Source organism: Channa argus, chromosome 2 (genome assembly GCF_033026475.1).
Source record: "Channa argus isolate prfri chromosome 2, Channa argus male v1.0, whole genome shotgun sequence".
NCBI lineage: Eukaryota > Metazoa > Chordata > Actinopteri > Anabantiformes > Channidae > Channa > Channa argus.
In genome coordinates this window covers 680,823-693,121 of record NC_090198.1, presented here as the reverse complement: position 1 = coordinate 693,121, position 12,299 = coordinate 680,823, and the positions used below count along the sequence as shown (strand labels likewise).

The 12,299-nt window shown below is 39.7% G+C and overlaps 1 protein-coding gene across 1 annotated transcript in view; it reads right to left on the bottom strand.

Moving 5' to 3' along the window:
- The window catches only part of LOC137119608 (transmembrane channel-like protein 3), a 38,346-nt gene that overhangs the window by 7,674 nt on the left and 18,373 nt on the right, over positions 1 to 12,299 (bottom strand). Inside the window, exons 11-16 of the mRNA XM_067495864.1 lie at positions 10,361 to 10,470; positions 10,176 to 10,254; positions 8,832 to 9,095; positions 3,757 to 3,885; positions 2,386 to 2,453; positions 1,895 to 2,023 (exon numbers count right to left, since the gene is read on the bottom strand). Of these exons, the coding sequence (XP_067351965.1) occupies positions 1,895 to 2,023; positions 2,386 to 2,453; positions 3,757 to 3,885; positions 8,832 to 9,095; positions 10,176 to 10,254; positions 10,361 to 10,470 (779 nt within the window). The remainder of the gene's footprint in view (positions 1 to 1,894; positions 2,024 to 2,385; positions 2,454 to 3,756; positions 3,886 to 8,831; positions 9,096 to 10,175; positions 10,255 to 10,360; positions 10,471 to 12,299) is intronic.

The window sequence follows — 12,299 nt, the reverse complement described above, 5'->3', positions numbered from 1 at the left end:
TCTGCTAGATCTTAGTGCTGCATTTGATACCATTGATCATAACATTTTATTACAGAGACTGGAACATGAAATTGGAATTACAGGAACTGCACTAGGTCGGTTTAAATCTTATCTATTTGATAGATTTCAATTTTTTCATGTTAATGATGAATCCTCCATGCACACAAAGGTTAGCTATGGAGTTCCACAAGGCTCTGTGTTAGGACCAATACTTTTTACTTTATATATGTCTCCTTTAGGCAACATTATTAGAAAACACTCCATAAATTTCCATTGCTATGCTGATGATAATTAGCTATATTTATCTATGGAACCAGATAAAAATAGTCAGTTAATAAAGTTTCAAGCATATCTACAAGACATAAAGGCCTGGATGTCCCACAATTTTTTACGTTTAAACTCAGACAAAACTGAAGTCATAGTATTTGGGCCCAAAAATCTCAGAGATATGATGTCCAACCATATTGTTACTCTAGATGGCATAGGTCTGGCCTCCAGAACTACTGCAAGGAACCTTGGAGTTATTTTTGATCAGGATCTGTCCTTTAACTCACATATAAAACAAATCTCTAGAACAGCCTTCTTCCACCTACGGAACATTGCCAAAATTAGGAGCATCCTGTCTCAAAGTGATGCCGAAAAACTGGTCCATGCATTTGTTACCTCTAGGTTGGACTACTGTAATTCCCTACTTTCAGGATGCCCCAGTAACTCCCTAAAGAGCCTGCAATTAATCCAAAATGCTGCAGCAAGAGTGCTGACTGGAACTAGCAAGAGAGATCATATTTCACCTTCACTAGCTTCTCTGTGGCTCTGTTCTTTCTTTCTGTTCTGAGATGACTTTGTTGTGAATTGGCGCCATATAAATAAAGTTGAATTGAATTGAATTGAATTGAAATTACAACCAATAAGATGCAACCGGAGACCAATTATCATCTTTTAATTGGTGTACATCTTTTTTGAGACTAAGAATTCTGAATTTCTTTAGTGAACAACTGGAACAAAATCCATATTATCATCAAAAGAAATATAGTCTGTGTTAAACATTCCAGTATGTCAGTATTCCATAATTATGTGCAGGGGGGCATAAAAATGGGGGGCCTTTTTATTATCAGCCTTGTGTTACTATCAGTCTCTCCCCTGCAGAAGTGCTTTTAATAGCTCACAAGAAATTTCCTCTCAGCTTTGTGTGTTTGTGTGTGTGTGTGTCGGGGGTTACTACATGATTGTGTCTAACATGTCTGGGAGTAACTGATAAGGACATAAATGGCCCAATAACCTTGTTACATGAATCAGAGGGGCTACAGTGCCTTAGGCCTTTGTTTGTGTGCATATATTGTACTGCAGTACTACGCACACACACACACACACACACACAAATACACACACAAACAGAGACAAAGTCATGTGTTGTGTCATACAGTCTGTGACATTGAACACAAACATACAAACACATGCACACACACACACACACACATACACATAGACACACATACACATAGACAGACAACCATTTACGCTCACATTCAGACCTACAGACAATCAAGAGTCACCAATTAACAAACATGCATGTTTTTGGACTATTGGACTGGATGGAAACCAGAGTACCTAGAGGAAACCTACAAAAAGGGAGAACATGAAAACATCACACAGAAAAGTCGCAACCAGCAGGTGGGTCTAAACCTGTTTACCTTCTATCTATGAAGGTTGACCCCATCACAGTATCAAAGTTGATTAATACTAATTTTATTACTATGATTAGTTTCAGTGTGGTTTGTGTATTGTATCTGCAAAGTTGTAATGCAGATGGTATAAAGTTTAGGAAAAAGGCTCCATAATTTGAATAATGTGGTTTGACATAAGAATTCACTGCACCAAAAATAAGATTCAATACCTGGAGGCCCGGAACACCTGCTGATGAGGAACATTACAGGTGAGAACAGCCCAGCTCCTCAGATACATCAGACCGATCAGCTTCAACACATTGAAAGCAGGGAGACAGGGAGAGAAAAATGCTCCCATCCTAGAAGAAAGACACACACGCACATGCACACACACACACACACACACACACACGCACATGCACACGCACACACACACACACACACACACTGGGGTCACAGCCCATATAAAAGACATTATTTCCTGTGCCTCATGGTTTCAGTTCATTACATTCATTGGTACAAAGTGACATTTCTGAAATGAGCTGGGGAAATACAGTGAAGAGTATAATGGAGAGATTATAGAGGGCAACAGTCCTTTAAATAGGGTTATGGGGGTGGTCAGCACCAGCTAGACTTTACTCTGAATTAGATGCTCTATTACACTGACTCTGCTGATACAATTGAACAGCTTAGGATGATGTCCTCAGTGCTTCACACTCACCAGATCATTCCTTGGTTATAAATCAGGTGTAAGACATTCTCTGCTATTTTGAATTCTCCATACTCAGGCTGTGGAAAGACAAAGGGAAGCATATTTGTAGGTTTGGTGGTGATTTTTAGTTTGTTTTGTTCAACAGTTTCAGGTAAAAGGTCTTAAAACAAGTGAGATTGTGTCTCCAGCTGTTTAAACTGAAATACATTGTTGCCCATAAAGTTGGAATAAAATATTTTTTATTTCTTCTCATAAAGTCAATGTAATTTATTCTTGATAGATAAAGTGTATATATTCTCAATACTTTATTGATCAAACTCTTTGAAAAATGCATTGAACACTGAACATTAAAACACAGTTATCCTTTGCAAAAAAAATAAATGTGTCTGAAAACAGAATTATTCTAACTTTATTAGCAACAGTGTATATCTGCATATAGATTTTTTTCAATAAGGGAGAAAGACATGCTTATTAACGACTATCCATCATTGGTTTTAAGGCTTTTCAAAAACAGGTATCATTTGTTGCTTAATGTGTGTGGTGAGAATGAAAAATCCATGATGAGTCACTAAAACTAATATAATGTAATTCTAGTATGATTACTCTTAATATAGCCAAAGCAGATATACCTCAAAAACCTACATCATGATTTTAAGATACATATTTAGAATATATCCCAAAGACAGCAGGAAATGTATTCTAAATAATCCACAAGATATGTAGAATATTTATGTTTTAAGTATTTGTTTAGCTAATAAACACAGGTCATTTTCCATTTAGTACTAATGATTAGTGATGTAGGTACTACAACTCTTATTCCAAAACCTTTCTATTGCTTACACTATATTTCACTACCTTTCTACCTTTGCTATTATTCCAACTCTTCACATATTCTGCCAGTATTGCAGTTTTGCTCCTACTCAACCTTTTAGCAGGCAACACAGCTCAGCATCAGCTGATTAGTTCAAGAACTGCATTTTTCTGGTTTTATGATTTTTATTGGCATATTTTTTCAAAGTAACTTAGTGTATACAACAGTTCAGTAGTAACAAGGAAAATTCCTTCTGACAGCTGCCACAGTGACTTTACGCAGGTCTCTGCATTTTGCCAACTGATGTTTTTTCAAAACAAATTTCAATTATCAAAGGTAAACATTTAAAACTATCTGACAAAAAATGCCTTTTGTGCTGTGTACCCCGGACAACGATTTTATGTAAAGCAACTTACAGACATGAAAAACGGTTAAGGGTTTTCAAATGCATTATCAACAGATAATCAGCAGAACTTAAAGGTAAGGTAAGATCATCTGTATTTGTTAGGGTATAGATATAATCACCATAAATAAATGAATATCTGTGAAAAGTAATACATGTGACTTACAAACTTGCTCTCTAAATCCCAGCAGCAGCAGTCGCTCAGGTAGCGAACAACCAAACCTCTGATGAAGTCGATGAGCAGGATGCTGGCCACCGTAAAGATCATATCTATGATGGACAGCTTCAGCATCTCCTGAAGACATACCACACACACAATCATGTATTAGTCATTTATTGATTTGCTACTCAAATCAGACTAGAAACTGCTCCTTCATTCAGTAATGTCTGTAGCTGTGTGATTCAGCATTCTAAAGATGACCATCCCAAAAATACCTGCAGCAATCACCTTAGGTACCTCTAAAACAGGGGTCACCAACCTTTTTGAAACGCAGAGCTACATATTGCGTACCAATTAATGCGAAGGGCTACCAGTTTAATACACACTTTTGAAATAACAAATTTGCTCAATTCACCTTTAATTAAATGTTATTATTAATAATTAATTAAATTAATGATATTCATCTATGTGAAGACAAGGATGATGTTAATGATTTCTCACAATAACTATCAAATGTAATTTAAAAAAAGAATAGCAACAAAAAAATTAGATGCAGCTCATTGGTAAGTAGCGCTATGGTGAGCTATTTTTAGAACAGGCCCGCCGGCTACCCATGTGGTCCTTGCGAGCGACCTGGTGCCCACGGGCACCATGTTGGTGACCCCTGCTCTAGAAATAAACTTATACAGAGAGCACTAATGCGTAATTGGGGGGTATCAATACAGATAGTCTCTATGTCTATATGTTTAGCTGGTTGACTGGTTGATGATTGGCTATTTTCCACCAAGAGCTACGTGATTGATTGGCATGACATTCATAGTTTTTATTATAAATGTTCCACTGAGAGCGTGAGTAAAAAAAGGTATAAACTAGATAATAAATAATAATAATAATTAAAACAATTATGCTGTATAAAAGCAAAAAATATGATGAAATAGAAATAGGGACTATGTAGAACTGTACAGTGCAAACGAAACAAATTTACGCCTAACTTCTTCCACATTGTATTATGTTTAAGCTGTATTCCAAAATGGATTAAATTTATAATTTTACTCAAAATTAAACAAACAATACCCCACAATGACTAAGTGAATAAAGTTTGTTTAAAATCTTTGCAAATTTATTGAAAATAAATAACAAAAAAATCACATATACATAAGATTTCACGGGCTTTACCATGACATTCTTCGTTGATTGAACGTGATTTGGAAAAGCATACAGCTGTCTATAAGGTCCCACAGTTGAAAGTCCATGTCAGAGCACAAACCAAGCCATGAAGTCCAAAGAATTGTCTGTAGACCTCTGAGACAGGGTTGTATCGAGGAACAGATCTGGGCAAAGTTATAGAAAACTTCCTGCAGTTTTGAAGGTCCCAATGAGGACAGTGACCTCCATCATCTGTTAATGAAAGAAGTTTGAAATCACCAGGACTCTTCCTAGAGCGGGCCGGTCGGCCAGACTGAGCGATCGAGAGAGAAGGGGCCTTAATCAGGGAGGTGACCAAGAACCCAATGGTCACTCTGAAAGATGTCCAGCGTTTCTCTATGGACAGAGGAGAACCTTCCAGAAGAACAACCATCTCTGCAGCACTCCACCAATCAGGCCTGTATTGTAGAATGGGCAGATGGAAACCTCCTCAGCAAAAGACACATGAGAGCCCACCTCAGGGACTCTCAGACCACTAGAAACAAAGTTATCTGTTCTGATGAAACAAAGATTGAACTCTTTGGCCTGAATACCAAGTGTCAAGTCTGGAGGAAACTAGGCACCACTCACCACCTGGCCAATACCTTACATATAAAACAAATCTCTAGAACAGCCTTCTACCACCTACGGAACATTGCCAAAATTAGGAGCATCCTGTCTCAAAGTGATGCAGAAAAACTGGTCCATGCATTTGTTACCTTAGGTTGGACTACTGTAATTCCCTACTTTCAGGATGCCCCTCTAACTCCCTAAAGAGCCTGCAATTAATCCAAAATGCTGTAGCAAGAGTGCTGACTGGAACTAGCAAGAGAGATCAATTTCACCTTGACTAGCTTCTCTCCATTGGCTTCCAATTAAATGTAGAATAGAATTTAAAACCCTGCTTCTTACATATAAAGCTCTGAATGGTCAGGCTCCATCATATAGAGAAGACCTCATAGCACAATATCATCCCAGTAGACCAATTCAATCTCAGAATGCAGGCCTACTTGTGGTTTCCAGAATTTCCAAAGGTAGAATGGGAGGCAGAGCTTTTAGCTATCAAGCTCCTCTCTTGTGGAATCAGCTCCCAGTTCAGATTCAGGAAGCAGACACCCTCTCTACTTTTAAGTGTAGGCTTAAAACCTTCCTCTTTAATAAAGCATATAGTTTATTATAATTATGCTGCTATAGGCTTAGACGGTTGGGGGACCCACCCCCATTGTCACCACTGTATGTCATTAACTCTTTGTGTTCTCTCCCATAGTTGTCTTTCTCCTTCTCTGTCCCCCTCTCTCTGTCCCTTTCTGCAGGTGTCCCTGGCTTTGAAGCTGTGTGTCTTCCAGCGTGCAACTACTGGTCCTACCAATCTGCCCGATGTTTTGTTGTTGCTTTTTGTTGCTCTGTTCTTTTCTCTCTCCCCTTTCCACTCACCCCAACCGGTCGAGGCAGATGGTCGTCCACCCTGAGCCTGGTTCTGCTGGAGGTTTCTTCCGTTAAAGGGAGTTTTTCGTCTCCACTGTTGCCTATGGCTTGCTCCAGCGGGGAATTGTTGGGTTCTCTTTATAGATCTTTATAATCTTGACATTATTCTGTAAAGTGCCCTGAGATTACTTTGTTGTAAATTGGTGCTATATAAATAAACAAAATTGAATTGAATTGAATACCATCCCTATAGTAAAGCATCATGCTAATGATTTTCAGCGACAGGAACTGGGAGACTAGTAGGGAACGAGGAAAAAATTAATCCAGCAATGTACAAACATATCCGGGATGAAAACCTGTTCCAGAGTGCTCTGGACCTCAGACTGGGGCAACGGTTCATCTTTCAACAGGATATTGACCCTAAGATAATTGAATTAAACTTTATTTATATAGCGCCCAACAAAGTCATCTCAAGGCACTTTACAGAATAATGCCAAGACTATGATCTATAGAGAATACCCAACATTTCCCCCCTTGAGCAAGCCTTATGCAACAGTTGAGAGGAAAAACTCCCTTTAATGGAAGAAACCTCCAGCAGAACCAGGCTCAGGGTGGGCAGCCATCTGCCTTGACCGGTTGGGGTGAGTTGAAAGTGGAGAGAGAAAGAAACAAAAGCAACAACAACAAAACCTCGGCAGGTTGCTAGGACCAGTAGCTGCACACTGGAAAACACACAGCTTCAAACCTGTGGACACCTGCAGAAAGGGACAGAGAGAGAGAGACAGAGAAGGAGAAAGACAACTACCACAGAGAACACACAAAGTTAATGTCATACAGTGAGAGGAGAGGAGAGAGGGACAAGAGGAGGGAAGGAACTCAGTGCATCGGGGGGTGGGTCCCCCAGCAGTCCAGGCCTATAGCAGCATGACTATAACTGACTATTTATCAAAGAGGAAGGTTTTAATCCCAGACTTAAAAGTAGAGAGGGTGTCTGCTTCCTGATTCTGAACTTGCAGCTGGTTCCAGAGGAGAGGAGCTTGATAGCTAAAGGCTCTGCTTCCATTCTACCTTTAGAAATTCTGGGAACCACAAGTAGGCCTGCATTCTGAGAGCAAAGTGGTCTACTGGGATGATATGGAACTATGAGGTCTTTTGTTTATGAGTTTTGAGTTTGACTTTAAAGCTTTATATGTATGTATGTATGTATCTAAATTCTATTCTAGATTTTATGGGAAGCAAATGGAGAGAAGCTAGTGAAGGTGAAATATGATCTCTTGCTAGTTCCAGTCAGCATTCTTGCTGCAGCATTTTGGATTAATTGGAGGCTCTTTATGGAGTTACTGGGGCATCCTGAAAGTAGGGAATTACAGTAGTCCAACCTAGAAGTAACAAATGCATGGACCAGTTTATTGTGATTACTTGGAGACACGATGCTCCTAATTTTGGGGTTATGCCAACAAAAGCTGTACATCATATTTCTGAGATTTGTAGGCCCAAATACTCTGACTTCAGTTTTGTCTGAGTTTAAAAGTAAGAAGTAATAAAGAATGGCTTGAGCTTGAGAGGAACTTCAAAGAAGAATGGGAGAAACTTCCTAAAAATTGGTGCGTCAAGCATGTAGCATCATACTCAAAAAGACTTGAGGCGCTTCAACAACAAATTAAGCAAAAGTGGTGAATAATTATGTAGATGTGATTGTTTTTGTGTTTTATTTTTAATACATTTCAAACAAAATTCTTTCACATGGTCATTATGGGGTATTGTTCGTAAAATTTTAGGAAAACAATGAATTTGATCCATTTGATACATAACAAAATGTGAAAAAAGTTATGCGCTGTAAATGCTTTCCGGATGCTCTCGATGTGCAAAGTAAGTATGCAATAATGACTTACGTGCAAAACATATATGAATGTTCAAGCAGTAGCAGCAGTAGTAGTAAGTAATGTGCACATTGTACCTCCTGTCCAAATGAAATAGAACCACATGATAATGATCAATTAGTAGCAACAGTAACAAGTGTGCAAATTGAAATGATGGCAGTTCCCCTGACACTTACTCTATCACCACAATTTGGTAAATAATTTAGTTTGTTCTCATTAATGGCCTTGTAGGTGTTGTCCTTGCATTCAAACCATCTAATTCTGAAAATCTTTATTTATTTTTTGTGCTTTCAGCTTATCCTGTGAGTTCAGGGTCACCACAGCGGATCATTGTCCGCATGTTGATTTGGCACAGTTTTTACGCCGGATACCTGTCCTGACACAACCCTCCCCTATTTCTACCAGCCTTGGACCGGCACTGCACAGCTGAGGAGGGGAATGGGCTGTTAGTGATTCAGTATCTTGCCCAGAGACACTTTGACAAATTTATAACCCTTCAATACTGTACGTTTCACAGAAACTGAAACAGATCACAAGATAAACTCAGGTCAATTCAACAGTCATATAAAGTGTACTGCAATCTGACAGAACCTGTCCAACGTAGGTCTCCCAGCACTGGTCCTGCTGAGAACGGGTGTTCTTCTCAAATAGAGCTGTTTGGTTGGAAACGGTCTCTAAGCTGCTTCTGCTGCTGTTAGTTACATCCAGCATCATGGCAATGGTTGCTGCGGTGCTGTTATGATACTCAGAGATTGAGATCTCCGACACCAAGGTAGAAAGGCTATCCACCTCATGCTGGGAGATGGTAGCCAGGAAGGAGCTGGACTCAGACAAGTTACCTGGACTCAGTGGGACCTGAATGACAAATGTATTGGATCCATGCAATATTATTTTTGTACAACAATCAGTGTGTTTACATGCATTTAAGTAAACAGGTTACAGGTTATTTCTTAACTATCATGTAAATGGAAGAGCTTGTTCCAAAATCAGTTTAGGGGATTAGGGAAACCTGATTTCCACAGGTAGATTTATTTTAGATATTAGAGAACACAGATTTCTTTGCCATCTGTACAAGTAAAAGCAGGTTTCTAATCAGCTTTCTCCAACTGCGCGTGCAAAAGGCTGCAGACAGAAGAAGCTGAAAAGAAGACTGAATGAAAGGAGTGATCATTAATGGGACAATGCTGTCTTTAACACCCAATGTCCAGTTAAAAAAGGAAACTAACACAATGTGTCTCGTAGAAGTTTACATAACTTTCTTTCCACTGCAATTGTTTTTTCGACTCTTTTGTCTCCCTGTTCCTCTCTCCCCTTGCGATGTTAATCTGCAGTGACATACTGTGGAGTTAATTAATAATAATAAGCAAGGCTACCACAAAAACTCAGAGGTGGGGAAGAAATCAGGTTACTCCTCTGCTGCATGTATATGCAGAATTCCAGTTACCTGGTTTCTTAAGTCCATTTAAACTTGAATTACTCATGATAGATGGTTTCTCAAAGTAACCTGGTTACCTAAGTGCATGTTAACATAGTCAATGTAATTGCAACTTTGCGATATTAAAAGAATAGTTTACCATATTGTGAAACAGCGTCTAGTTATTTTTAGTCTGAAGAAACTAAATATATTTTTTGATCTGCAGCATTTGCCATGGAAACAATGTATAAGAAAATATAATATTATTTTAAATTTGTCTCACATACCCTTTTAAACCAGAAGCATTATCAGTTTAATTGCTTGCCCTACCTGATTAAATTTTTATGTTATAACCCAATCTCCAGATCTCAGAAATCTGTCAGAAATCCGTCTGATTTCTGAGATCTGTAACTATTGCTACTTTAAAGCTATAAGGAATAGCAGCCACACCTCAGAGGATACAAAGTGATCTAAAAACAGAAGTATAAAGTCTCTTTTGTTTCTGCAATTTCTATACCCACCATAGAGCTCATACTGTTGACCTTATCTAGGAGGGCAATGATGAGGCTGTAGAGATTCCCCAGGTATAAAACAAGCACCCTGTAACACATAAACAAGTACAGTTAGATTTGTGACATTGTACACTGCACAGTACAGTGTGTAGCCAATGCTGTTTTTGGCAACAGTTACTGGAGTAATGGATCACCTTGCCAGCTGGAATCGCAGCGAAGTCCGTGGATGGTACATTTCAAGCTGAGCCACCAGCTCAAAGGCAGACGGAGCAATCATGGTGATGAGAGAAACCACCACACTCACCTTAAGGGAGGAAGAACATGGAGGGTGTATTTAAACATTTCTTTAGCTTCATGGCAAGTCCCTATTCTTTTTTTCCTTTGGGCTGTTCCCTTTCAGGAGTCGCCACAGAGAATCATGTGCCTCCATCTACTCTGTCCTCTGCATCATCTTCTCTCACACCAACTAACTTCATGTCCTCTCTCACTACATCCATAAATCTCCTCTTTGCTCTTCCTCTAGACCTCCTGCCTGGCAGCTCCAACCTCACCATCCTTCTACCAATATATTCACAGTTTCTCCTCTGAACATGTCCAAACCACCTCAATCTGTCCTCTCTGTCTTTATCTCCAACACATCTAACATGAGCTGTCCCTCTGATGTCCTCATTCCTGATCCTGTCTGTCCTCGTCACTCCCAAAGAGAACCTCGACATCTTAAGCTCTGCAACCTCCAGCTCTTCCTCCTGTCTTTTCTTCAGTGCCACTGTCTCTAAGGTGAACAACATCGCTGGTCTCACCATCGTCTTAAACACCTTTCCTTTCATTCTCAAGCTGAAATCACTGTTCCACTTGGGTCCCTCTCATTCACACACATGTATTGTGTTTTACTGTGGCTAAGATTCATTCCACTGCTTTCCAGAGCAGACCTCCATCTCTATAGATTTTCCTCCACCTGCTCTCTGCTTTCGCTACAACATCTACACAAGATGTAGTCCACCTGAGTGCTTCTACCTCTGCTAATATATGTTACCCTTCTGGAAGAAAGTGTTCATTACAGCCATTTCTTTCCTCTTTGCAAAGTCTACCACCATCTGTCCTTCTGTGTTCCTGTCCTGAAGACCAACCCTGCCCATCACATTCTCATCACCTCTGTTCCCTTCACCTACATGCCCATTTTAATCTGCAACAATCACCACTCTCTCACTTCTGGGGATGCATCACTTCATCTAACGCACTCCAGAATTTCTAACCCACATCCTACCTGTGGGGCATAACCACTCACAAACATCACGCCTTCAATTTCCAGCTTCAGACTCATCAACGAGTGTGATACTCTTTTCACCTTTCAGAACATTCCTTACAAACTCGTCTTTCAGGATGACTCCTACTCCATTTCTCTTCCTATCTGACGCATGGTACAACAACTTGAACCCTGATCCTAAGCTTCTAGCCTTGCTACCTTTCTAACTGGACACACATTATGTCCACCTTCCTTCTCTGCATCAGGCCTCCATTCTTGGCTTTTCTCTTCTCTCTGCCTACGGACACACCTTCCTCCTCTGCTTCTTCGACCAACAGTAGTCCAATTTCCACAGGTAACCTGTAGGTCAACAGCACCGGTGGCGGTCGTTATGAAGGGTCCCGAACGATCCGATATGAAAAGTCAGATTCAGTGTGGAAGTCGGATGCACTTCTTGACACAACCCTATACATTTATCCAGACTTGGGACTGGCACAAGAAGACACTGGCTTGTGCCCCCTTGTGTCTTTCTACACAGCAAGTCCCTCTAAGAACTGTATTTATGCCCATGTGGAAAGTTATCAACCCAGTAATGTCTATTACTAATTTTTCACTTACCCCACTTCCTACATGACTCAGTAGACTGTTATCAAGAACAGCTGTTTCATTCAGGAACTGAATGATATGTCTATTGACAGCCCCCGCACCACACTCTCAATCAGGCCGAAAAACTAGTCTGTAGGCGCAGTAAAAATGGTATGGGTCCATATATTTAGACTAAATAAAGGCACAGACTTTAGTTTTTGTTTTACACAAATGGTTTACACATTTGTTGTTTTTAACTCTTTGTCTACAACAGCTTAGAAAAACACAACTTTTTAGATTATATC